This window comes from Melanerpes formicivorus, unplaced genomic scaffold, assembly GCF_026170545.1.
Source record: "Melanerpes formicivorus ecotype bairdi unplaced genomic scaffold, bMelFor1.0.p_v2 SCAF_14, whole genome shotgun sequence".
Classification (NCBI taxonomy): Eukaryota; Metazoa; Chordata; class Aves; order Piciformes; family Picidae; genus Melanerpes; species Melanerpes formicivorus.
The window spans coordinates 19,852,338-19,877,389 of record NW_027142366.1 but is presented as its reverse complement, the minus strand read 5'-3'; the positions used below and the strand labels follow the sequence as shown (position 1 = coordinate 19,877,389).

The window sequence follows — 25,052 nt, the reverse complement described above, 5'->3', positions numbered from 1 at the left end:
GGACAGAGGGAGGAGGTCTTCTCCTGCCATACTAAGGACCTGAAAACTGGAGCTGTGAAACTGAATGACAGCAGCTACAGCAACTGCCACAGTGGACCCTTTCTTCTTAGGCTCAGGATCACACAATCACAGATGGGTAGGGGCTAGAAGGGACCTCCAGAGATCATCCAGTCCAACCCTCTGCCAGAGCAGGGGCACCCACAGGAGCTTGTGCAGGATCACAATGGCTGGTGGGGGTTGAATGTCCCCAGAGGAGACTCCACAACCTCTCACAGTATCACCAACGTTGGAAGAGACCTCAAAGATGATGGAGTCCAACCTGTCACCACAGACCTCATAACTAAACCATGGCACCAAGTGCCACATCCAATCCCCTCCTGAACACCTCCAGGGATGGGGACTCCACCACCTCCCTGGGCAGCACATCCCAGTGGCTAACAACTCTCTCAGTGAACAACTTTCTCCTCACCTCCAGCCTGAACCTCCCCTGGCACAGCTTGAGACTGTGTCCTCTTGTTCTGGTGCTGGCTGCCTGGGAGCAGAGCCCAACCCCCACCTGGCTCCAACCTCCCTTCAGGGAGTTGCAGAGAGCAAGAAGGTCTCCCCTGAGCCTCCTCTTCTCCAGGCTGAGCAACCCCAGCTCCCTCAGCCTCTCCTCACAGGGCTGTGCTCAAGGCCTCTCCCCAGCCTCCTTTCCCTTCTCTGGACACCTTCAAGTCTCTCAATGTCCTTCCTAAACTGGGCAGCCTGCTCCAGGCTCTGCCACCCTCACAGGGACAAAGTTTCCCCTCTGTTTCCCTGGCACCTCCTCTGCTCCAGCTTGCCCCCAGTGCCCCTTGTGCTGTGCTTGGCCATCCCTGAGCAGAGCCTGGCTCCAGCCCTGCACATCTTTAGCCCCAGCACTGAGGGCAGCCCTCAGGCTCCTCTGCTCCAAGCTCCCAGCCCCAGCTCCCTCAGCTGTCTTCACAGGGAGATGTTCCACTGCCTGCAGCAGCTCTGTGGCTCTGGGATGGACTCTCTCAAGCAGTTCCCTGAGCTCCTTCTTGAGCTGAGGGGCCCAGAGCTGGACACAATATTCCAGATGTGGCCTCACCAGGGGAAAGAAAAGAAGCACCACCCTGTAAGGAAATACAGAGCTTGGAGAGGCAGTGATTGAAGGCCCTGGAACTGAGGCAAGGCAAAGCCAGCAATTAGTAGAAGCAATGTTCCTGTCATGCTGCCTGAGTCCTTAAGTGCATTTTAAGAGCAGACTCCCTGTGCTGGAGAAGATGTGCAGGTTCTTGGTGTGTGTAATGACAAATGGCCAGGGAATGTTCAGCCTGATGTTCTAAAAGAAGCTGGTGTACCTGGCATTAATCTCAGGCCTGGATGTGTCTCCAGCACTTCAGCTGATGAGAGGCATGCAGTCAAAACATGGAAGCTCACCCCTGCTGAAGGACCTGGACCACAGAGCTCCCCCTCCAGTGCTGCAGTGCAGTCTGTGCTGGCAGAGCTGGAGGCAAGCCTTGTTAGACTCTGCTCAGCACCATCTCAGCAAGGCACCCACTGGCTGTAGCTGTAGCCACACTGTGAGACTGACCACAGCTGCTGGCTTTGGCTCAAAACATCTGCACTTTTCTTTAGGAGAATTCAGCCTTGGGGTGTCTGCTGCTGCTAGGGTGAGCTCATGCAGTACTGCCCATTCTTATGTGGCAGGGGTTGGAAGGGACCTCTGAAGATCATGGAGTCCAATGCCCCTGCCAAAGCAGGGTCACCTAAAACAGGTCACACAGGAACATGTCCAGGAGGGCCTCTTGTCCTGTCACTGGGGACCACTGAGAAGAGTCTGGGCCCATCCTCCTAACACCCACCCTTAGATATTTGTAAGCATTGGTGAGATCTCCCCCCAGCTTCCTCTTCTTCAGGCTGACCAGCCCCAGCTCTCTCAGCCTCTCCTCAGGTGACCAGTGTCCCAGGCCCCTCAGCAGCTCAATGGCCCTGTGCTGGACTCTCTCCAGTAGTTTTTGTCCTTCTTGAGCTGGGATGCTCTCACAGTGCCCCAGGTGAGGCCTCACCAGCACAGAGGGGCAGGAGAACCTCCCTTGACCTGCTGGCCACACTCCCCTTGATGCACTCCAGGATGCCACTGGCACTCTTGGCTCAAGGACACACTGCTGGCTCATGGTCATCGTGTTGTCCACCAGGACTCCCAGGCCCTTTTCCCCAGAGCTTCTTGTCCAGAACATGGGACTGGAAGTTTGTGCTGTATCAAGAGGCAGTAGGCAAGCCAGAGCCTTCCTTCAGGAGCTCCAGAGGCTGATCCAGAGTGTGCACTTCCACGAGCAACCAGGCAGCGAGCAAGCAGCATGCTCAGGGAATGCAAAGGCCAGAGGACCATCATCGACCAGGAGCAGCTGACTGCACGCTGAGAAGAGATCCAGAAAGGCACAGAAAGCAATCTAAAGAGCACAGCAGAGGATGGGAGCTGCCTGCTTTCAGTCTGGCACACCAGTGCTGAGCCTCAGTGAGTGCAATCATTGATAACAAAGCTCTGCCTACAAATCTCCCCCTTGACACAAAAGCCACTTCCACAGTAAAGCTTTGTGCTCCTAAAACTGCTGTGAAAAGCTGCCCTTGGCTTCAGCCAGCGCCCACAGTGCTAGGTTATGATGCTCTCTCAGCTGCAGCATCACAGACAGTTTACACAGTCACTGCCAAAGCTCCAAAAGTTGTGTACAAACCCTTCCCTGAGAAACAGCCACATGAAAACCCCTGGTGGGTACCAGTGGCTCTGGCACTTCTCAACAGCTGCCAAGTTTTAAGGAAAGCAGAGAACTGAGGGTAAGAAACAGCTGAATGATACTGACTTGAGAACCTCTGCTGTGAGCACAGGGCTGAGGGAGCTGGGGGTGTTCAGCCTGGAGAAGACTCCAGGGGCACCTGAGAGCTGCCTGCCAGGAGCTGAAGGGATCCTGCAGGAAGGCTGCAGAGGAACTTTGGCTGAGGGGGTCTGAGGCAGGCCCAGGGGGAATGGTTTGGAGCTGAGGCAGAGCAGGGTTAGAGTGGAGCTGAGGAAGGAGTTCTTCAGTGTGAGGGTGGTGAGACTCTGGCACAGGCTGTCCAGGGAGGCTCTGGATGCCTCCCTAGGGGTGTGGAAGGCCAGGCTGGGTGAGGCCTTGAGAGGTGAGTTTAGTTGAGAGGTGAGTTTAGTTGAGAGGTGAGTTTAGTTGAGAGGTGTCCCTGCCCAGGGCAGGGGGTTGGAGGAGATGAGCTCTGAGGTCCCCTCCAGCCTGAGCCACTCTGTGAACTGCATCTTCTTGCTTTGTGCTCAGAGAGAGCAGAGCAGAACTGCACTCAAAAACCACAGGTGTCTGCAGGCTCTGCAAGTGACACAGGCCAGAAGTGGTGACAGAAGGAATGCAGCCCTCAGAGCCTGCTGGATGAGCCAGCCCAGGAGAGGCGGTGGTACCTTGCAGCAGAGCTCCCGCGGCGCCGCGCTGCCCGCGCTCCGCTTCACTGCCGGGGCCCTCATCCTCCCCGCTCTCCAGCTCGGAGTCCTCGCTGGCTGCTGGAAACAAAAGCAGCTGATGAACATCAGCACAACACACAGCTCACAGCACCTGTGGCACACCAGAGATGCTGGCAGCCTCTGCTTCTGCTCAAGTCTACCTGGCTTTCCTGACAAGCAGAGGGAAACAGTGAGGGCCAGATCCCCGGGGCTGCAGTTCCTCTCTGTACTGCACTTTGTTTGCTGTCACTGCTCTGTCACCTGGATGCTGCTTGGGCTCACCTGGCAGAGGTCTTGTCCAGCCCTTGCCCAGACAAACTCCCTGGGAAGGGCCACTTGGAGCCTGAATATAGGATTCAGGTTTGTACCCTGCACGCCACCTGTGCTGGCTCTCACAGCTCATTCTTAGCTTCTGGAGGGTTTCCTTCCTTCTTTTTTGCCTTTCCCCCCCCATTTTCAGCAGCAATTCCTCCCTTTTAGGCTCTGTCATCTGTGCTGCTCCTGTCACCCAGCACTGCTGCCCTGAGCTGAGGATGCAGCAGAGAGCATCCTCCTCACTGTTTCTTGGTCAAACCACTTCGGCCTCATGAATTCCTAGAATGGCTCAGGCTGGAAGAGACCTCAGAGCTCATCTCCTCCAATCCCCTGCCCTGGGCAGGGACACCACTGAACTAGACTCAGCTGCTCAAAGCCTCATCCAGCCTGCCCTTGAACACCCAAAGGAGGAGGCAGCTACAGCCTCCCTGGGCAACCTGTTCCAGTGTCTCACCACCCTCAGCCCCACTCTAACCCTGCTCTGCCTCAGCTTCAAACCATTCCCCCCTGTCCTGTCTCCAGACACCCTCAGGAGAAGTTCCTCTACACCTTCCTGCAAGATCCCTTCAGGTCCTGGCAGGCAGCTCTAAGGTCTCCCTGGCTGAACACCCCCAGCTCCCTCAGTCTGCCCTCATGGCAGAGGTGCTCCAGCCCTTGGATCATCTTTGATCCATACTCTTTTCCCACCAAACCCAAGAGCATCAGGCTGCAGATAGGCCTGAGGAGCTCTTTCCTTGCAGTGTGACCAGGGATGCTTTGGGGTGTGAGTTTCAGTAGGGAAGATCCTTTGTGCTTAGCACAGACCTGAGATCTTTCCCTTGATCTCTCGGGAAACCTCATCCCGCTCCCGAGAGCTACTGACCAAGCTCCTACCAACTTCAGCAGAGAGCAGAAATGCTCCTTCAGACCTGTGTACACCAAAACTGAGCAGGAAGACCCCAACCAACCACAACCTGCCAAGCTGCAGAGGGAGGCCCAAGTGCACCTTCTTGCCTGACTTGGTCACGTCCCAGAGATCTGTTGCTACAGTATGCAACTCCCCGGGAGGACGAGGAACCCAGGGGAGCATTAATTAACTGCAATCATTAGAGGTCCCTCTGGAAGACAAGCTCTATTTCCACTGGGATTTGGAGTCCTGGCACAGGGACAAGCAGCCAGTTGTTGCCAGCTTTACAGAGAGGTCCTTTTTGGTGGCCATAACGACTGCTAATTATCTTAAAAGCCAAGAATCCATCCAAGTCCTGTCAAATTAGACCATGGATCTGCAGTTGTGTCACAAGCAAAACACAAGGCTGCTGGGGACAAGTTCCAAGTGTCTGTCACAAGAAGATGGATGGCCTGAGCACCCTGCTGGGGACAGTGCTGAGCATCAGCAGGATCATCCAGATTCAGGCCCTTCTGGGAGCCACCAGGGACTTACTGCTGCCTTTCAGCTGCTGCAGCTCTGGCAATAGGGCTTGTCAGAATTTAGAGCACCAGCTCGGGAGTAGAAAGGGAATCACAGAATGGTTTGGGTTGGAAGGGACCTTGAAGGTGTGTGGGGTGTGGGATGTGCTGGGAGGGGATGTCTAGGTGTGAAACTGCATTACCAAGTTGAAAGGGGAACATAAAGGTCACTTGTCATTCTTTCTGCTCTTCTAAATATCAGAGAGAAACTGTGGTAGTTTTCAGTGGTTCAGTTGAACTATGCTGAAAGAATAAAAATGTGATTTAGAATCACAGAATTATTGCAAGAAACATTTGAGATCATCTGGTCCAACCCTTAGCACTGCCAGGTCACCACTGAGCCATGGCCCTCAGGGAGGGGAACTCCACCACTGCCCTGGGCAGCCTGGGCTAGGCCTGGACAACCCTCAAGGGGAAGAAATTGTTCCTCATGGCCAACCCAAACCTGCCCCGGGGCAGCTTGAGGCCATTGCCTCTTGTCCTGTCCCTTGTACCTAGGCAGCAGAGCCCAAGCCCCAGCTGGCTGCAGCCTCCTGTCAGGGAGCTGCAGAGAGCAAGGAGGAAGAGCATCTCCGGGATGAACACCCCAAGGAGTGCCAAGTGGGGACTGACTGGAGTGGTGCACCAGGACATGGGACAGGCAATAGAATATGCAGGCATAAATAAATGCTCTGCCCAAGAGCATCTTGTATGAAGGAGATGAAAATAAGGGCAATTTGCTTAGGGCTCACACAAAACCATCTCTGAGATGCTGCAGACACTCCGTGGTGCATCCTGGCATCAGGCAAATGATACCCAAAGCCTTGGAGGCCACTGCTAGAGCCCTGCCTTTGGTTGTGGGCTCCCCAGTTCAGGAGAGTCAGAGAACTGCTGGAGAGAGCCCAGGGCAGGCTGCAGAGCTGCTGAAGGGCCTGGAGCAGCTCTGGGAGCAGCAAAGGCTGAGAGCCCTGGGGCTGAGAGCCTGCAGAAGAGCAGCCCCAGAGGGCAGCTGAGCAATGCTCAGCAAGAGCTAAAGGAGCTGTGGGGGGCAAGAGGCTGGGGCCAGGCTCTGCTGAGTGCTGCCCAGGGCCAGCAGAAGGGACAGCAAGGGGCAGAAAGTGTCAGGCAGGAGGTTGGAGCTGAGGAGGAGAAAGTTGTTTGGGGTGAGGCTGCTGGAGGCCTGGAGCAGGCTGCCCAGAGAGGTTGTGGAGTCTGCTGGTGTGGAGAGCTTCCAATCCCCCCGGGCATTGTGCTGCTGGGCAAGATGCCCTGGGAGCCCTGCTGGAGCAGGGGCTTGGGCTGGGTGAGCCCAACAGGGCACCTGGCACCCTGAGCCCAGGCTCTGCATCCTCTCACCAAAGCAAAGCTCTTGGACATCAGCAGAGGAGACTGGGGTTTAGTCAAAGGGGAAGCACAGCCTGGTATCTGACTTTATGCATCACCAAACCCTGGCCTCAGAGAGCTTTCCAGTCAATGAGGGAAGCACAGAGAAGGCTGGGGTGAAGCTGTGCTCCCTGCCTGTGACTGAAGAAATGAGAAAGGGCAGCAAAGCTGATGAAGGATCTGGAAAACAGGGCTGGAGAGGAGCATCCTGATTCTACAGAACAGCCTTCAAGAACCAACTGAACTGTCTCAGTTACCGCTCTGGAGACTCCCTCTGTGTGTGCTGGCAAAGCAGCCTGGAGCTTGGGACAGCCTCTAAAGGAGGCAGCACCAAGCAGGATCTGCTGCTCTCAGCACCACAGTACACACTCATCATGACAATTAAGCACTGGAAGAGAGATGCATGCTGGTGATCTTTGTAGGTCATTGAGAGCCATTAGCATGTTGTGTGGCAGTTACATCAGTCAGCAGAAGGCAGGGCTCAGGTCCCTGCAGAGGCAAAGTGTCTGAACTGTTTTGCACGGACGAGGAGAGAACAATTCAGCAGATTTCACACTGGACCTCACACTGCTAATGACTGATGGCAGGTCTGCTCCTCTTGAAGTCTATTACCTGAACTGGCTGGAGGCTGAGCCCAGAGAGTGGTGGTGAGTGGTGCCACAGCCAGCTGGCAGCCAGGCACCAGTGGTGTGCCCCAAGGATCAATGCTGGGCCCTGTGTTCTTTAACATCTTTATTGATGATCTGGATGAGGGCATTGAGTCCATCATCAATAAGTTTGCAGATGACACCAGGTTGGGGGCAGGAGTTGATCTGCTGGAGGGTAGAGAGGCTCTGCAGAGGGACCTTGACAGGCTGGGCAGAGGGGCAGAGGCCAAGGGCAGGAGATTGAACACATCCAAGTGCCAGGTTCTGCATGATGGCCACAACAACCCCAGGCAGTGCTACAGGCTGGGGGCAGAGTGGCTGAGAGCAGCCAGGCAGAGAGGGACCTGGGGGTGCTGGTTGATAGTAGGCTGAACATGAGCCTGCAGTGTGCCCAGGCAGCCAAGAGGGCCAATGGCATCCTGGCCTGCATCAGGAACAGTGTGGCCAGCAGGAGCAGGGAGGTCATTCTGCCCCTGTACTCAGCACTGCTTAGCCCACACCTTGAGTACTGTGTCCAGTTCTGGGCCCCTCAGTTTAGGAAGGAGGTTGACTTGCTGGAAGGTGTCCAAAGGAGGGCAACAAAGCTGGGGAAGGATTTGGAACACAGCCCTGTGAGGAGAGGCTGAGGGAGCTGGGGTTGCTTAGCCTGGAGAAGAGGAGGCTCAGGGGAGACCTTAATGCTCTCTGCAACTCCCTGAAGGGAGGTTGTAGCCAGCTGGGGGTTGGTCTCTTCTCCCAGGCAGCCAGCATCAGAACAAGAGGACACAGTCTAAAGCTGTGCCAGCAGAGGTTTAGGCTGGAGGTGAGGAGAAAGTTGTCCACTGAGAGAGTTGTTAGCCACTGGGATGTGCTGCCCAGGGAGGTGGTGGAGTCCCCATCCCTGGAGGTGCTCAGGAGGAGACTTGATGGGGTGCTTGGTGCCATGGGTTAGTTGTTTAGGTGGTGTTGGATTGGGTGAAGGGTTGGACGTGATGAGCTTGAAGGTCTCTTCCAACCTGGTCTATTCTATTCTATTCTACCTTGGTAACTGTCAGCAGGATTTGGACTTTCTCACTCAAGGAATTCTTGGCACAATTCCACATTCTTGGAATTTATATTACAGGTGCTGTGTTTCAGCTATAACCTCTTCACTTGGTACTGCACTGCCCTAAGTTGGGCAGAAAATCAGTGAACCTCAGGAGCTTGCTCTGATGCCAGCAAACTGTAAAGTGCAGCTTCGATCTCCTTGCTCCATTGCAGCTTCCTTGACCTCTCCTTCTGCTCCTGGGAGTTGACTTTCCTGCTGTTTGCTGCCACTGCCATATTAACATGCACAAACTGCACTATTAAACTCACAGGGCTACCTCATGAGGAAGTTCTTGCTGATGCTTAGCTCAAAGGAGCAAAGTCCAGTTTGCTCCTACAACATCTCCAAAGGCTGACATCCTTCTCTGCTCCACATGTGGAATTCTAATTAATTAAGAGGAAGCTGAGGAAAAACCAGAAGAACACTCCCCCCCACCCCCCAAATTTCAATTGTGTTCCCATTTTGCAGGTGCACCAGGATGAAGCAGGCAAGCAGGCAGAGATGGCTCTCACTGGGAAGAGTTCAGGCTGAGAGTTTTCAGCTGTGCAAGGCCTGGGCTGCCAGACACCCCACCCCACACAGCCAGTCTCTGTGCCATGCAGCATGGCAGGCTGAGGACAGAAATGACACTGGTTTTGCCAGGCACACCAGCACAAACCAGTCAGGCTGCTGACCTGCATACAAGCTGAAAGGAATCCTCTAACCAAACTTGTTTGCAAACCAGCCTGCCACCAGTGATCCCATCGTGCTGGCACAAGTGCTGTGGCCACAATGAGCCCACACAGGCTCTGATAACAGTAAAATGGAGCCTAAACCCACCCCTGGCACCACTGCAGGTCAGGCTGGTGGGGGCTCTGAGCAACCTGCTCTAGCTGCAGATGTCCCAGAGCTTGGACAAGATGAGCTTCAAAGGTCCCTTCCAGCCCAAGCCAGTCCATGGTTCTGTGGCAGCTGCTCAGTGTGTTTTATGGGTGACTCTCTCCACCCCTCAGCACTGCAGGGAAGGCTGACAAGGCAGAGGAGCACTTCACAGGGATTGGCTCCCTGAGGTCACTGTTATCCTTTGGAAGTTAGAATAGAATAGAATAGAATAAACCAGGTTGGAAGAGACCTTCAAGATCATCACATCCAGCCTATCGCCCAACACCACCCAAACAGCTAACCCATGGCACCAAGCACCCTGTCAAGTCTCCTCCTGAACACCTCCAGTGATGGTGACTCCACCACCTCCCCAGGCAGCCCATTCCAATGGGCAATCACTCTCTCTGTGTAGAACTTCCTCCTGACCTCCAGCCTGAACCTCCCCTGGCGCAGCCTGAGACTGTGTCCTCTTGTTCTGGTGCTGGCTGCCTGGGAGAAGAGACCAACCTCTGCCTGTTTACAACCCCCCTTCAGGCAGTTGTAAAGAGCAATAAGGTCACCCCTGAGTCTCCTCCTCTCCAGGCTAAGCAACCCCAGCTCCCTCAGCCTCTCCTCACAGGGCTGTGTTCCAAGCCCCTCACTAACTTTGTTGCCCTTCTCTGGACTCGTTCCAGCAAGTCAACCTCCTTCCTAAACTGAGGGGCCCAGAACTGGACACAGGACTCGAGGTGTGGCCTAACCAGTGCGGTGTGCAGGGGCAGAATGACCTCCCTGCTCCTGCTGGCCACACTGTTCTTAAGTTGTTACCATGTCACTCCTTCCAACACAGCCTATCCCTCCTGCCCTCTGCTTCACACTTGAAGTGGATGCTCACACCTCAAGTGGCCAGTACCTAACAGCTGCTCTGCCAACACAAGTGGTGAAGAAATCCAACTTCACAGATTCACAGCAGCACAGAATGCTGGGGGCTGGGAGGGACCTCGAGGCCATCGAGCTCGACCCCCCTGCCAGAGCCAGAGCACACAGGAACACATCCAGGTGGGTCTGGAAAGTCTCCAGAGAAGGAGACTCTGCAATCTCTCTGGGCAGCCTGCTCCAGCACCCTCACACCAAACAACCTGTTGCTCATCTTGAAGTGGAACCTCCTGGGTACTGGTTTGTGCCCCTTGGCCCTTGTCCCGTCACTGGGCACCACTGACAAGAGTCTGGCTCCTTCTTCTTGCCCCCCACCCCTCAGATATTTATAGACATTGGTAAGGTCTCATCCTTCTCTTCTCCAGACTAAACAGCCCCAGGGCTCTCTATCCTTCTTCACAGCAGGTAAGTTCCACTTACCTCCACTCTTGAGCAGGTTCTGCTCCTCTTCCTTCAGCCTGCTCTGCATGAGGCGCATCAGGTTTGCTGCTTCCTGTCAGAGGAGCAAAGAAGGCAGTTAGAACAGCTGCCACAAGCAGCTCATTGGATGGTCCCACAGCAGCAGTGAAGGGCACCCAGGTACAAAGAGAAGAGAGGATTTAAGCTTTGAGAAGATTTGATGAGTAAAAAAAGTCTTAGCTGAACCCTGGGAGCTGCTGCTGACTTTGCCCATGGTGGAGATAAAGCTCACGGCCTGGTAAAACAGGGTGCAAGGAATCACCCAGCAGCTGCAAGCCCACTCAGCACATTGGTCGTGGGGGCACTGGTCTTCAGGGCACAGGAGAGGACTGCTGGCAGAGAGTGGAAGCAGCTCTCTTTGGAAAGCAGCCTTTGGTCCTTGTTTTCAACCAATAATCCATCAAACACCAGGTGTGAAATGATTGGGACAGGATGAGAGGGCATGCACTGAAGCTAGAAGAGGGCAGACTGAGATTAGAGATGAGGGAAAAATTAGGGTCCATGGCAGGGAATTGGAACTGGATGACCCTGAGGGTTCCTTCCAACCTAAGCAAACCTGAGTCTATGATTGCAGCTCTGTAACACCCAAAGACATGCATGGAAATGGGGAGCATAAAGTCCTGCCAAAACACTGTGGGAGGAGAGCCATGGAGAAGCAGAGGAGAGCCATGGAGAAGCAGAGGAGAGCCATGAGAAGCAGGATAGCCATGGAGAAGCAGAGGAGAGTGATGGAGAAGCAGAGGAGAGTGATGGAGAAGCAGAGGAGAGCCATGGAGAAGCAGAGGAGAGTGATGGAGAAGCAGAGGAAAGCCATGGAGAAGCAGAGGAGAGCCATGGAGAAGCAGAGGAGAGTGATGGAGAAGCAGAGGAAAGCCATGGAGAAGCAGAGGAGAGCCATGGAGAAGCAGAGGAGAGCCATGGAGAAGCAGAGGAGAGTGATGGAGAAGCAGAGGAGAGCCATGGAGAAGCAGAGGAGAGCCATGGAGAAGCAGAGGAGAGTGATGGAGAAGCAGAGGAGAGTGATGGAGAAGCAGAGGAGAGTGATGGAGAAGCAGGAGAGCCATGGAGAAGCAGAGGAGAGCCATGGAGAAGCTCTCCCCATGGAGAAGCAGAGGAGCCATGGAGAAGCAGGATAGCCATGGAGAAGCAGAGGAGAGCCATAACTGTAAGGCTGCCCAGATGGTTTTTGGCTTTGCTTTTTTGAGTGTAGCACCGTCTCAGGGCCCCAGCAGTTTCAACCTCAAATGTCTGCAGGGTTGGAGCCACATCCCTGGGCAGCCTGTCCAATGTCTCCCCACTCTCACTGTATTGAACTTCTTCCTGATGTGCAACTTAAATCTGCCCTGCTCCAGTTCATTCTGCATGGCAACTCTTAGCTGAGAAAGGAAAATCCCCCAGCAGCCTCTAAGCAGAGGCCTGAGCATCCTCCCCTTAGCTTGAAAGGTAAACAGTGGAGGGAGAAGGCAGAGCTGTGACCGAAGCAGCTCTCCTCGCCGGGACCGCCAGGCCGCGCTGGGCACTCACCAGGAGCCTGGCGGCCGGCGCTGCCGAAGCTCCGAGGTGTCTCTGTGTGTTCCTCTATGCCAGCCTGGCACCCAACAGCTGGCATGCTGAATCACAACTGGGCACAAACACCACAGCATGGCAGCTGAAATTCAGGCTGGAAAATCTCACAGAGATGATTGTGAGGGGAAGGGCCAGGAGTCACCTGTTCCTGGTGAGAAACCCAGCCCAGCGCCTCTCAAGAGCAGCAGGAATGAAATCTGCTCCACAAAACCTGCTCTGGGTAGCCATGCAAATCACCTGCTGCACCACCTCTGCAGCACTGGCAGAGCCAAGGACTCCAGGGATGCCGAGGAGGCTGCTAATGATTGCTTGGGGCAGTAGAAATGGCACTGCAGAACAGAGGAAGGCAGGACAGCTTCCAGGGCCAGGCAGCAGAAAGGTCACAAAGCAAAATCCAATGGAATGAGACACTCCAGCAGCAGCTTTCTGCTGAGAGCCCTGCAGGGGTGGATAAAGATGCTGCAGGGGGAAGCTAATTTCATCTGCAGGAAGGGAGGAAGGACACAAGAATGCTGTTCTGACTGGGTTTGTGTAGACTTCAAATACCTCAGCTAGGAAGTTGCTCTCTGCTTTTCCTTCCATGAGGACCCAAGCACCATGGGGACAGAAGAGCTGACCAAAGATGAAAGGCAAAGAGAAGGATGCTGAGGATGCTTATGGCAAGGGGGGCAGTAAAGGTCACCTGCCCCTCAGTCAGTCACAGACTGTCAGGGGTTGGAAGGAACCTCTGGGGATCATCCAGTCCAATCACAGCAGATTTCCCAGGATCACCACATCCAGGTGGGTTTGGGATGTGGCCTCCTCTTGATCCATGCTGTGGACCATGATACAAGTGACCTCCACACAGCAGCAACAGCTCTGCACAGTGCAGTCCTGCTGAGAAGGGCAACCACTGCCATGGGTAACATTCTCCACCCCCTGGGTGTTAGCAAAGCCTTTGTAAAGCCTGCTGGCAGCCCAAAGGAATGTGGACACCAGGCAAACTGCAGAGGTTTCTATCTACCAGCATTTCCTTCAGCCTCTGTAGCACATGGCCCATTCCAAAGCCTCCCTCTCCCAACATCTTCTGACCTAGCCTCACAGCTGCTATTTGCAGTGTTCAGGTTTGGGCTCCTCACTAAAGGAAAGGCACTGAGGGGCTGGAGCAGGTCCAGAGAAGGGCAACAGAGCTGGGTCTGGAGAAGAGGGCTGAGGAGGAGCAGCTGAGGGTGTTGAGCCTGGAGAAGAGGAGGCTGAGGGAGACCTCATTGCTCTCTGCAACTCCCTGTAGAGGCTGGAGGCAGGTAGGGGTTGGGCTCTGCTCCCTAGGCTCAGGTGATAAAAAGAGGGGAAATGGCCTGAAATTGTGCCAGGGGAGGATTTGAGGAGGAAAAATTTCTTTGCTGCAAGAGTGGCCAGGGACTGCCACAGGCTGCCCAGGGAGGTGGTGGAGTCCCCACCCCTGGAGGTGTCCCAGAAACCTGTGGCCACGGCAGTTGGGGCCATGGTTTGGAGGCCATGGTGGGGTTGGGTTGAGGGTTGGACTGGATGAGCTTAGAGGTCTCTTCCAACCAAAACAATTCCATGATTCCTTTCCTACCTCTTCCCCACTGTGTGCTCTCTCCCAGTCAGTCACAAGATGCCAGTGCTTTAAAGCAGCCCTGCCCCAGCAGACACTGGCAATGCAGCACGCACCACCCTGCTGGCTGCTGCAGCCTACCCAGCATGCATGGCAAAGCACATCCACAGGGAGCAGAAAGCAAAGGACACTTCCCAGACATCACAGGGACAAATTCATCAACCCAGAAAGCATTTGGAAGCTGCCCACAGAGCAGTGAGACAATGGAGACAGATAATCACTGCCTGGTGCTGTAATTCCAGGCACAGCTAACCAAGGCTGACAGCTGCTGATCGACACTCAGCCCCTGGGCCCTGCTCCTTCCCTTCCACCACTCTGCTCTGCTGCAAGTTTTGGTGCAGCCACACAGCAGAAACCTGCAGAAAGCTAAACCCAGCAAAACAAAATGAAGCCAGGCAAATGGTCTGCTGCAGCCCAGCAGCACAGGAGAGTTCATTTCTCCTCTGCTCTGCCGTGGGGAGGCCACACCTGGAATGCTGTGTCCAGTTCTGGGCTCCCGGGTCACGAGGGACAGGGATCTCCTGGAGAGAGTCCAACAGAGGCTGTGAGGATGATGAAGGGACAGGAACAGCTCTGCTGTGAAGAAATGGGAGGACCCACGCCATCAACAATTGGCTCAGGGGACGGTGCCAGAGGCAGAACTTTGGGTTCTATGACCATGGGACAACTTGCACCACACCTGACCTGCTGGGTCTCGATGGGGTGCATCTATCTAGAAGGGGTAAGAGAGTCCTGGCACTGGAGTTGGCAGGGCTCATTAGGAAGGCTTTAAACTAGGCCTGAAGGGGGTGGGTGAGGCAATCGGTCCCTCTGCAGAGGTAAGAGTAGGGCGCAAGGTAGGGTCAGTTGAGAAGTCAGGAACCCATCTGCGATGCAGGTACACCAATGCAGGCAGCCTGGGCAACAAGCAAGAGGAGCTGGAGGTCCTGATCCATCAGGGCGACTATGATGTAGTCGCCATCTCAGAAACTTGGTGGGACAGCACCCACGATTGGAGCGCTGCACTGGGGGGCTACAGGCTCTCTAGGAGAGACAGGCGAGGGAGGAGAGGAGGAGGGGTGGCTCTGTGTATTAGAGAGTCACTCTCTGCCACACAACTTGAGGTGGAAGATGAGGTAGTTGAGAGCCTGTGGGTCAAAATCAGAGGACAGCCTAACAAGTCTGACATCCTGATTGGAATCTGCTACAGACCACCCAACCAGGATGAGGCGGCTGATGAAGTGTTCTACAAGCAGCTAGAGGCCATCTCAAGATCATCAGATCTTGTCCTTGTGGGTGACTGCAACCTGCCAGATATGTGCTGGGAACTTCATTCAGCAGGGAGGAGGCAGTCCAGAAGATTCCTGGAGCGAATGGAGGACAGCTTCCTGACACAGCTGTTAAGCGAGCCTCCCAGGGGCCAGGCTCTGCTTGACCTGCTGTTCTCCAATAGGGAAGGGCTGGTGGGAGAGGTGATGGTGGGAGGCTGCCTAGGGTGCAGTGACCACGAGATAGTGAAGGTTTCAATATGCAGGGGGATAGGGAGGAGCACCAACAGAACCTCCACCTTGGGCTGCCGGAGGGCGAACTTCAGCCTGTTTAAGACACTTGTCTGCAAAGTCCCCTGGGTACCAGCCCTCATGAGCCAAGGGGTTCAGGAGGGTTGGACCTACTTCAAAGAGGAGCTCTTGAAGGCACAGGAACTGGCGGTTCCCACGTGCCGTAGGGCAAGCCGGTGGGGAAGGCGACCGGCCTGGATGAGCAAGCAGCTCCTGGAGGAGTTAAGGGGGAAGAAGAGGCTGTATCACCTTTGGAAGGAGGGGAAGGCTTCTCGAGGTATGTTCAAGGAAGCTGTTAGATTATGTAGGAATAAAATTAGGGAGGCTAAGGCCCAGCTGGAACTGAAGCTGAACACCTCAGTCAAAGACAATAAAAAGCATTGTTATAAATATATTAACAATAAGAAGAAGGGCAGGAAGAACCTGCACTCCCTGGTGGACCTGGAGGGGAACATGGTGACTGAGGATGAGGAGAAGGCTGAGGTCCTGAACACCTTCTTTGCCTCAATGTTTAACAGCAAGGCAGGAGGAGTTCAGGAGGAGTGGCCTCCGGAGCTGGCGATGGGGTCGGGGAGCAGTGTAGTGCCCTGGAAATCCATGAGGAATTAGTTCGGGACCTGCTGAGCCACTTAGACACTCACAAGTCCATGGGACCGGATGGGATCCATCCTAGGGTGCTGAGAGAGCTGGCAGATGTGCTGGCCAGGCCTCTCTGCATCATTTTCCTCCAGTCCTGGCTCACAGGTGAGGTCCCAGATGACTGAAACTGGCCAATGTGGTCCCCATCCACAAGAAGGGTCGGATGGAGGAACCTGGAAGCTCCAGGCCTGGCAGCCTGACCTCAGTGCCAGGGAAAGTGATGGAGCAGATTATCCTGGTGGCAATAACTGCGCACCTGAAGCATGGCCAAGGGCTCAGGTCCAGCCAGCATGGATTCAGGAAGGGCAGGTCCTGCCTCTCCAACCTGATCTCCTTCTATGATCAGGTAACTGTCTGGTGGATGTGGGGCAGGCTGTGGATGTGGTCTGCCTGGACTGCAGCAAGGCCTTTGCCACCATCCCCCACAGCAAACTGCTGGCTAAGCTGTCAGCCCCTGGCTTGGACAGCAGCTCCCTCAGCTGGGTTAAGAACTGGCTGGAGGGCCGGGCCCAGAGAGTGGTGGTGAATGGTGCCACAGCCAGCTGGAGGCCAGTCACCAGTGGTGTGCCCCAGGGATCAGTGCTGGGCCCTGTGCTCTTCAATATATTCATCGATGATCTGGATGAAGGGGTAGAGTCAGTCATCAGCAAGTTTGCAGATGACACAAAGTTAGGGGCAGATGTTAGTCAGTTAGAGGGTAGAAAGGCTCTGCAGAGGGACCTCGACCGACTGGACAGATGGGCAGAGTCCAATGGGATGGCATTCAACAAGTCCAAGTGCCAGGGGCTGCACTTTGGCTACGGCAATCCCATGCAGAGCTACAGGCTGGGGTCAGAGTGGCTGAGAGCTGCCAAACAGAGAGGGACCTGGGGGTGCTGATTGACAGCCACCTGAATATGAGCCAGCAGTGTGCCCAGGTGGCCAAGAGGGCCAATGGCATCCTGGCCTGCACCAGGAATAGTGTGGCCAGCAGGAGCAGGGAGGTCATAGTGCCCCTGGACTCTGCTTTGGTTAGGCTGCACCTTGAGTCCTGTGTCCAGTTCTGCGCCCCTCAGTTTAAGAAGAACATCGAAACACTTGAAGGTGTCCAGAGAAGGGCAACAAGGCCTCAAGCACAGCCCTGTGAGGAGAGGCTGAGGGAGCTGGGATTGTTTAGCCTGGAGAAGAGGAGGCTCAGGGGTGACCTCATTGCCCTCTACAGCTACCTGAAAGGTGGTTGTAGCCAGGAAGGGCTTGGCCTCTTCTCCCAGGCAACCAGCACCAGAACAAGGGGACACAGTCTCAAGCTGCGCCAGGGGAGGTTTAGACTCGAGGTGAGGAGGAAGTTCTTCACCGAGCGAGTCATTCGGCATTGGAACGGGTTGCCCAGGGAGGTGGTGCTCAAGAGGAGATTGGACGTGGCACTTGGTGCCATGGTCTAGTCATGGGGTCTGTGTTGATAGGTTGGACTCGATGATCCTCGAGGTCCTTTCCAACCTAAGTGGTACTGTGATACTGTGATACTGTGAAAGGCTGAGAGCCCTGGCACTACTTAGTCTGGAGAGAAGAAGGCTGAGAGGGACAGGAACAACAGGTCCAAGATGGAACCCAGGAGGTTCCACCTTAGCATAAGGAGAAAGTTGTTTGGTGTGAGGCTGCTGGAGGCCTGCAGCAGGCTGCCCAGAGAGGCTGTGGAGTCTCCTTATCTGGAGACCTTCAAGGCTGACCTGGATGTGTCCCTGTGTGCCCTGCCCTGGCTGCCCCTGTTCTGGCAGGGGGTTGGACTGGATGACCTCTGGAGGTCCCTTCCAACCCCTCCCATTCTGTGATTCTGTGATTCCAGCTTCAGACATGGTCTGTGGGCTTGAAATACCACAGAAATGAAGCCTAAGAGCATGGTTTCAGCACAGGGCTGGGATATCTCTTGCCTTCCCTCTGGCCTTGAGCTTGTGCCTCAGCTCAGCTGCCCTACAGCAGGAGAGACTCCACTGCACCCTAGCCCTGCACAGACCTCACTGCAGCCCTGCAGAGACTCCACAGCCCTAGCCCTGGAGAGACTCCACTGCAGCCCTGCAGAGACCTAACTCTCAGAACCCAGAGTTTAACTGGAGGGGATACGTTGATTTTCTGCTGGTTTTGGTTTCTGAGCAGCTCAGTGCAGTGGGTCAAATGCTGCTGCTAGCCCTGGGCAGCTGTCAGCCTGTGCCCTGCCAGCAGCCCCCTGCTCCATCAGCTCAGCTCTCTGCCAGCCTGCACAACCTGCAGCAACAGGTCCTGCTGCATCTTGCCAGCATTTAACACCTCATGCAAAACTGCTCTGAACCTGGGTTAGCATCAGTGAAGTGCTGTTTGCATTCCTCAACCAGTGAGACCTTCAAAGGAGGGGACAGAAGCAGGGCAGATCACCCCTTGAAAGTAAACATTTATCCAGTGAAGTCTCTGAAGGTACTCACTCAAGAGAAGCTGCAAAGAAATCTTAGATCTTATCATAGAATCATAGACGGGGTTGGAAGAGAGCTCCAGAAGGCATCCAGGCACCCTTGAAGTCAGCAGGGACATCCTCCACTAGATCAGGTTGCTCACAGCCTTGTCCAGCCTGACCTTGAACATCTCCCCCACAACATCCCTACTAGCTGGAGAGATGTGGATTTGCTGAGTGGACTGTTCAGTGAAGAAGGAACTGGCTGGCTGGTGGCATCCAGAGGGCAGTGGTCAATGGCTTCAAGCCCAGATGGAGAGCAGTGGCAGTGGTGTCCCTCAGGGGTCCGTGCTGGGACCTGTGCTGTTTAATATTTGTATCAGTGCCATAGAGAGCAGACTCAAGGCACCAGCAACAGTGTGCAGATGACACCAAGCTGAGTGGTGCTGTCGATATGCCAGAGGGACAGGATGGCATGCAGAGGGATCTGGACAGGCTGGAGAGGAAGCCCAGGCTCAGTGAGACTTGGGTTGGAACAACCCTCACTGTCAATGAAGCTGAGGGATGAGGTGATACAGAGCAGCCCTGCAGAGAAGGCCTTGGGGGGGCTGGTGGGGGAGAAGCTGGACAGGAGCCAGCAATGGGCACAGGAGGCCAAGGGCAGCCTGGGCTGCATCCAAAGCAGGGTGGCCAGAGCTGGAGAGAGGATCCTGCCCCTCTGCTCTGCTCTGGGGAGACCTCACCTGCAGGGCTGAGGCCAGATATGGAGGCCCCAGTACAAGAGAGACCTGGAGCTGCTGGAGAGGGGCCAGAGGAGGCCACCAAGATGACCAGAGGCTGCAGAACCTCCCCTGTGGGGCCAGGCTGGGAAAGCTGGGGCTGTGCAGCCTGGAGAAGAGAAGGCTTCAGGGAGAGCTCAGAGCTGCAGTTCAATCTCTGCAGGGCAGCTGCAGGCAGCTGGGGAGGGACTGCTCAGAAGGGGCTGTGGGGATAGGACCAGAGGCAATGGTTTGGAACTGGAGCAGGGCAGAGTTAGGTTGGACACCAGGAGGGAGTTCTGCAGAGGGAGGCTGGGGAGACTCTGGCACAGGCTGCCCAGGGAGGTGGTGGAGGTTTTTATTTTCTTTGCTTTATCACAGCCTCACAGTCTCACTAAGGTTGGAAGAGACCTCAAAGATCATCAAGTCCAACCAGTTTGCTTTCACCTGGAGAGGAGACCAGTACGTTTTCAACACTGTATCACAGTCTCACAGTATCCCCAAGGTTGGAAGAGACCTCAAAGATCATCCAGTCCAACCTGTCACCACAGACCTCATGACTAATCCATGGCTCCAAGTGCCACATCCAATCCCCTCTTCAACACCTCCAGGGATGGGGACTCCACCACCTCCCTGGGCAGCACATTCCAGTGGCAAATGACTCTCTCTGGGAAGAACTTTCTCCTCACCTCCAGCCTAAACTCCCCCTGCTGCAGCTTGAGACTGTGTCCTCTTGTTCTGCTGCTGGTTGCCTGGGAGAAGAGACCAACTCCCTCCTGGCTACAACCTCCCTTCAGGTAGTTGTAGAGGGCAAGGAGGTCTCCCCTGAGCCTCCTCTTCTCCTGGCTAAACAATTCCAGCTCCCTCAGCCTCTCCTCACAGGGCTGTGCTCCAGACCCCTCTCCAGCCTTGTTGCCCTTCTCTGGACACCTTCAAGTGTTTCAATGTCCTTCTTGAACTGAGGAGCCCAGAGCTGGACACAGGACTCAAGGTGTGGCCTGACCAGTGCTGAGCACAGGGCACTATGACCTCCCTGCTCCTGCTGGCCACACTGTGTCTAATACAGGCCAGGATTCTTGGCCCCCTGGGCACACTGCAGGCTCATGTTCAGGCAGCTGTCAATCAGCACCCCCAGGTCCCTCTCTGTTTGGCAGCTCTCAGCCACTCTGACCCCAGCCTGTAGCTCTGCATGGGGTTGTTGTGGCCAAAGTGCAGCCCCTGGCACTTGGACTTGTTGAATGCCATCCTGTTGGACTCTGCCCATCTGTCCAGCCTGGGAAGGTCCCTCTGCAGAGCCCTTCTGCCCTCTAACTGACCAACCTCTGCTCCTAACTTGGTGTCATCTGCAAACTTGCTGATGACTGACTCAATCCCTCATCCAGATCACCAATGAAGATGTTAAAGAGCACAGGGCCCAGCACTGATCCCTGGGGCACACCACTGGTGCCTGGCTGCCAGCTGGCTGTGGCACCATTCACCACCACTCTCTGGGCTCAGCCTCCAGCCAGTTCCTAACCCAGCTCAGAGAGCTGCTGTCCAAGCCAGGGGCTGACAGCTTGGCCAGCAGTTTGCTGTGGGGGACGGTGGCAAAGGCCTTGCTGAAGTCCAGGCAGACCACATCCACAGGCCTCCTCACGTCCACCAGGCAGTTACCTGGGCATAGAAGATCAGGTTGGAGAGGTAGGACCTGCCCTTCCTAAATCCATGCTGGCTGGGCCTGAGCCCTTGGCCATGCTTCAGGTGTGCAGTGATTGCCGCCAGGATAATCTGCTCCATCACTTTCCCTGGCACTGAGGTCAGGCTGCCAGGCCTGGAGCTTCCAGGTTCCTCCATCTGACCCTTCTTGTGGATGGGGACTGCGTTTCCTCCCTGCCCGGTACCGAAGGGCAGTCGTATTGCACATGTTGCACAGCTATTAGTGCTTCCCTTGGGATCAGAACGTCCCCCTGCAAAGGGACCTGTAAGAAATAACGGAGGATTCAGGTCTACTGGGGATCCACAGATTCTGTGGGTACAGACTATCTCTCAAAAACGTCCTGTTTGTCAATGTGTCCTGATGTATGGTCAGCAGAAAATAGTGCTTAGTGGTATTATTGATACTGCAGCAGAGGTCACAGTGATTTCTAAAGCTAAATGCCCCCCGCTGGCCTGTAGCTAGTGCATCTCAGGGGGAGCTGGAGAAAGCCATCAGAGCCTGAATTTCATTCAGATTCAGGGACCAGAGGGACACAATGCTTCTGTGAAACCTTTTGTTTTACCTGTGCCTATGGTGCTATGGGGTGGTGATGTGCTTTCACAACGGGGGGTGACCATGAGCACCCATCTTTAGAGGGGGCTGTGGCGGTGCGCGACACCCTCCAGTTAACGTGGAAAGCAAACCCCCTGTCTGGGTGGATCGATGGCCCCTACCATTGGAAAAGCTTCGTGCACTCCAAGAACTAGTCACAGAGCAACTGGGGAAATGGCATGTTGTACCCTCCACGAGTCCATGGAACTCTCCTGTTTTTGTCATCATAAAACAAACAGGCAAGTGGCGCTTACTCCGTGACCTCAGAAAGATTAATGATGTTATGGAAGATATGGGGAGCCTTCAACCAGGGCTACCCTCACCCACAATGATACCACGGTATTGGCATTTAACCCCCCTCCCTGGGGGTGTTTAAGCCCAGGCTGGATGAGGCTCTGGCCAGCCTGATCTAGTGTGGGGTGTCCCTGCCCATGGCAGGGGGGTTGGAACTAGATGATCCTTGTGGTCCCTTCCAACCCTGAATGAAACTATGAAACTGTTATTGACCTGAAAGATTGCTTCTTCAGCATCCCTTTACATCCAAATGATGCTCCTAAATTTGCTTTTCCAGTTCCAGACATCAACATGCAACAACCTTTGGGGAGATATCATTGGGTTGTGCTTCCACAAGGAGTGAAGAGTAGTCCTACAATTTGTCAGTGGTATGTAGCACAAATTCTCAGTCCTGTTCAAGAGGCGTTTCCTGATGTTCTGCTTTATCATCACATGGATGACATTCTAGTGGCAGCACAAAGCCCCCAGCTCATGGAGAAAGCCGTAGCCCTTACTGTACCCACAGTGACTCAAGTGGGGGTTTGTGTAGCGTCTGAGAAAGTTCAGAATGTACCACCTTGCAAATATTTAGGGTGGAGGATATGGACCCAAATAATTGTTCCAAAGTCTTTACAGATCAATGGATATGTGAAAACACTGCAGGATGTTCCTTCATCTTTTAAATTGCTCGGTAATTGGGGACTTTCTCTCTGGCTTTGTAGTTTTCTTGGAACAATTATGTATGCTTTTACTGCTTTATTCTTTTTGCTACCCTTTGCTACCCTTTGCAAAGTTAGGGGCAGATGTTAGTCAGTTAGAGGGTAGAAAGGCTCTGCAGAGGGACCTCGACCGACTGGACAGATGGGCAGAATCCAATGGGATGGCTTTCAACAAGTCCAAGTGCCGAGTGCTGCACTTTGGCTACAGCAATCCCATGCAGAGCTACAGGCTGGGGTCAGAGTGGCTGAGAGCTGCCAAACAGAGAGGGACCTGGGGGTGCTGATCGACAGCCACCTGAATATGAGCCAGCAGTGTGCCCAGGTGGCCAGGAGGGCCAATAGCATTCTGGCCTGCATTAGGAATAGTGTGGCCAGCAGGAGCAGGGAGGTCATAGTGCCCCTGTACTCTGCTTTGGTTAGGCCACACCTTGAGTCCTGTGTCCAGTTCTGGGCTCCTCAGTTTAAGAAGGACATTGAAACACTTGAGCGTGTCCAGAGAAGGGCAACAAGGCTGGGGAGAGGCCTTGAACACAGCCCTGTGAGGAGAGGCTGAGGGAGCTGGGGTTGTTTAGCCTGGAGAAGAGGAGGCTCAGGGGTGACCTCATTGCCCTCTACAACTACCTGAAAGGTGGTTGTAGCCAGGAGGGAGTTGGCCTCTTCTCCCAGGCAACCAGCACCAGAACAAGGGGACACAGCCTCAAGCTGTGCCAGGGGAGGTTCAGACTCGAGGTGAGGAGGAAGTTCTTCACCGAGCGAGTCATTCGGCATTGGAACGGGTTGCCCAGGGAGGTGGTTGAGTCATCGACCCTGGAGGCGTTCAAGGGGAGATTGGACGTGGCACTTGGTGCCATGGTCTAGTCATGGGGTCTGTGTTGATAGGTTGGACTCAGTGATCCTCGAGGTCCTTTCCAACCTAAGTGATACTGTGATACTGTGTGATACTGTGATACCTTGTTGACTGTAATGCTTATTGAGTTTGATTGATTTTTTTGTTAAGGGGATTCTTGTTATATAACAGAAGGGGGAAATGAAGGGTTAAATCTTGGAGAGCCGAGCTCCAAGCACTGCTGGACTGATAAAAAGGAGACAGTGTTGGCCTTGATGGCTTGTGACACACGGTGCAGCAGTGCTGTTGGAGGAGGGCAGATATTTGATTACAAGTGGTTGCTATGACCTGAGAGGGTCAGACTTCATACATACAGCAAATTGATGTAACAGAGTCCCTGGTTCCTGCTGTAAACTGCTTCTGTGTTGTATTAGTCTTATAAAGAAGAATTCTGCATAATAAAGTAGACACCTGGGCTGCATCAGGCTGAGCCCTGTCTGTTAATCGTGGCACTCACCCACCCCCTTCAGACCTAGTTTAAAGCCCTCCTAATGAGCCCTGCCAACTCCAGTGCTAGGACACTCTCTTACCCTGTCTAGATAACTGCACCCCAGCAGGACCCAGCAGGTCAGGTGCAGTAAAAGTTGACCCTTGATCAAAGAACCCAAAATTCCACTGCTGGCACCATCCCCTGAGCCAACTGTTGATGGCATGTGTTCTCCTGTTCCTCTCAGTGTACTCCCCTGCTGCTGAGGGAACTGAGCAGAACACCACTTGAGCTCCTGCCCCATCAATCAATTGTCCAAGGGCCTTGAACTCCTTTTTAATTGCCCTGGTGCCCTTCTTGTCAATCTCATCACTCCCAGTCAGAGGCTGGATCAGCTTTGGCAGTCTCCTTGCAATGTCCCTTACCCACACCCCGGGTAGGGAGCAGACCTGCCTGTGGGATGGGTTGGGATGACATATGGGTCCCTCAGTACCCCCCAGGAGAGAGTCCCCAGCAACTATAACCCTTCTCCTTTTCTTTGTGGAGCTGGTCATTAGAGCTGGTGGGGACTGCTTGGCCTCAGGCTCCTCTCCAGATGGCTGCTCCTCGTCACTCTCATCCCCACTGCCCTCCACCTGCAGGGCCTCCTACTTATCATGCAAGGGCAGTGGAGGAGGAGGAGAGGGCTGGGATGGATTCCTCTTGCCCCCCCTGGCAGGAAACTGTATCCCTCCCTCCCTGTTTCCAGTGACCCTTCCCTCAGCAGGGGAGATCTACAGAGCCTTCTCCCACAAATCTAACTCCCTTTTGCTTTCCCTTATTGACCTCAGCCTAGACACCTCCTCCTTCAGCTCAGCCACTTTGTCCTTCAGCTCTGCCACCAGGCTGAGGAGGAAGTTCACCTGCTCACACCTGGCACAGCTGTTCTCTCCCTCCCCCTCCATTCCGAGTGCCAGGCTGAAGCACTCTCTGCAGCTGGCAGCCTGGACTCCAGCATGGGTAGATGCTGGTTTTCTACCCTTTGTCCGAGTGACTACCATAGTTCAAAGTTTGATTGGTTTTTGGTTGTGGGTTTGGTTTTCTTTACGCAACCAGCCGAGAGGCTGCTCCCGAAGCAAACCGGCGCCGCGCGCACAGCCCGGGCGGGATTGAAGCCTCCCACGGCAGACGTCAGGCTCCCGTTCACAGGTCGAGCGTAGCGGTCCCCAGCACCGGCTCCGATCAGCACCCGAACCAAAACAGCCAAAGAGGTGGAAAAAGAACCAGAACCTTCTAAAAGCAGACAGGCGAAAGTACCAAGCTGGCTCTAGCTTAGGAGGACGTGGAATCAAATCTAAGAGATAGTGGTAATTGAAAGGGAGGTTAGTGGGAAATTGGTGAGTCAA

At 54.5% G+C, this 25,052-nt stretch overlaps 1 protein-coding gene across 8 annotated transcripts in view; it reads right to left on the bottom strand.

The window, feature by feature from the left end:
• CLUAP1 (clusterin associated protein 1) overlaps positions 1-25,052 on the bottom strand; it is an 83,133-nt gene that overhangs the window by 17,165 nt on the left and 40,916 nt on the right. For 5 of the 8 annotated variants that reach the window (XM_068147358.1, XM_068147362.1, XM_068147355.1 and 2 more), the window contains 2 exons: positions 10,520-10,592; positions 3,449-3,547 (listed from right to left, as the gene is read on the bottom strand). In XM_068147358.1, the coding sequence (XP_068003459.1) occupies positions 3,449-3,547; positions 10,520-10,592 (172 nt within the window). The remainder of the gene's footprint in view (positions 1-3,448; positions 3,548-10,519; positions 10,593-25,052) is intronic. The other 3 variants (XM_068147360.1, XM_068147363.1, XM_068147356.1) reach the window with 2 other exon arrangements.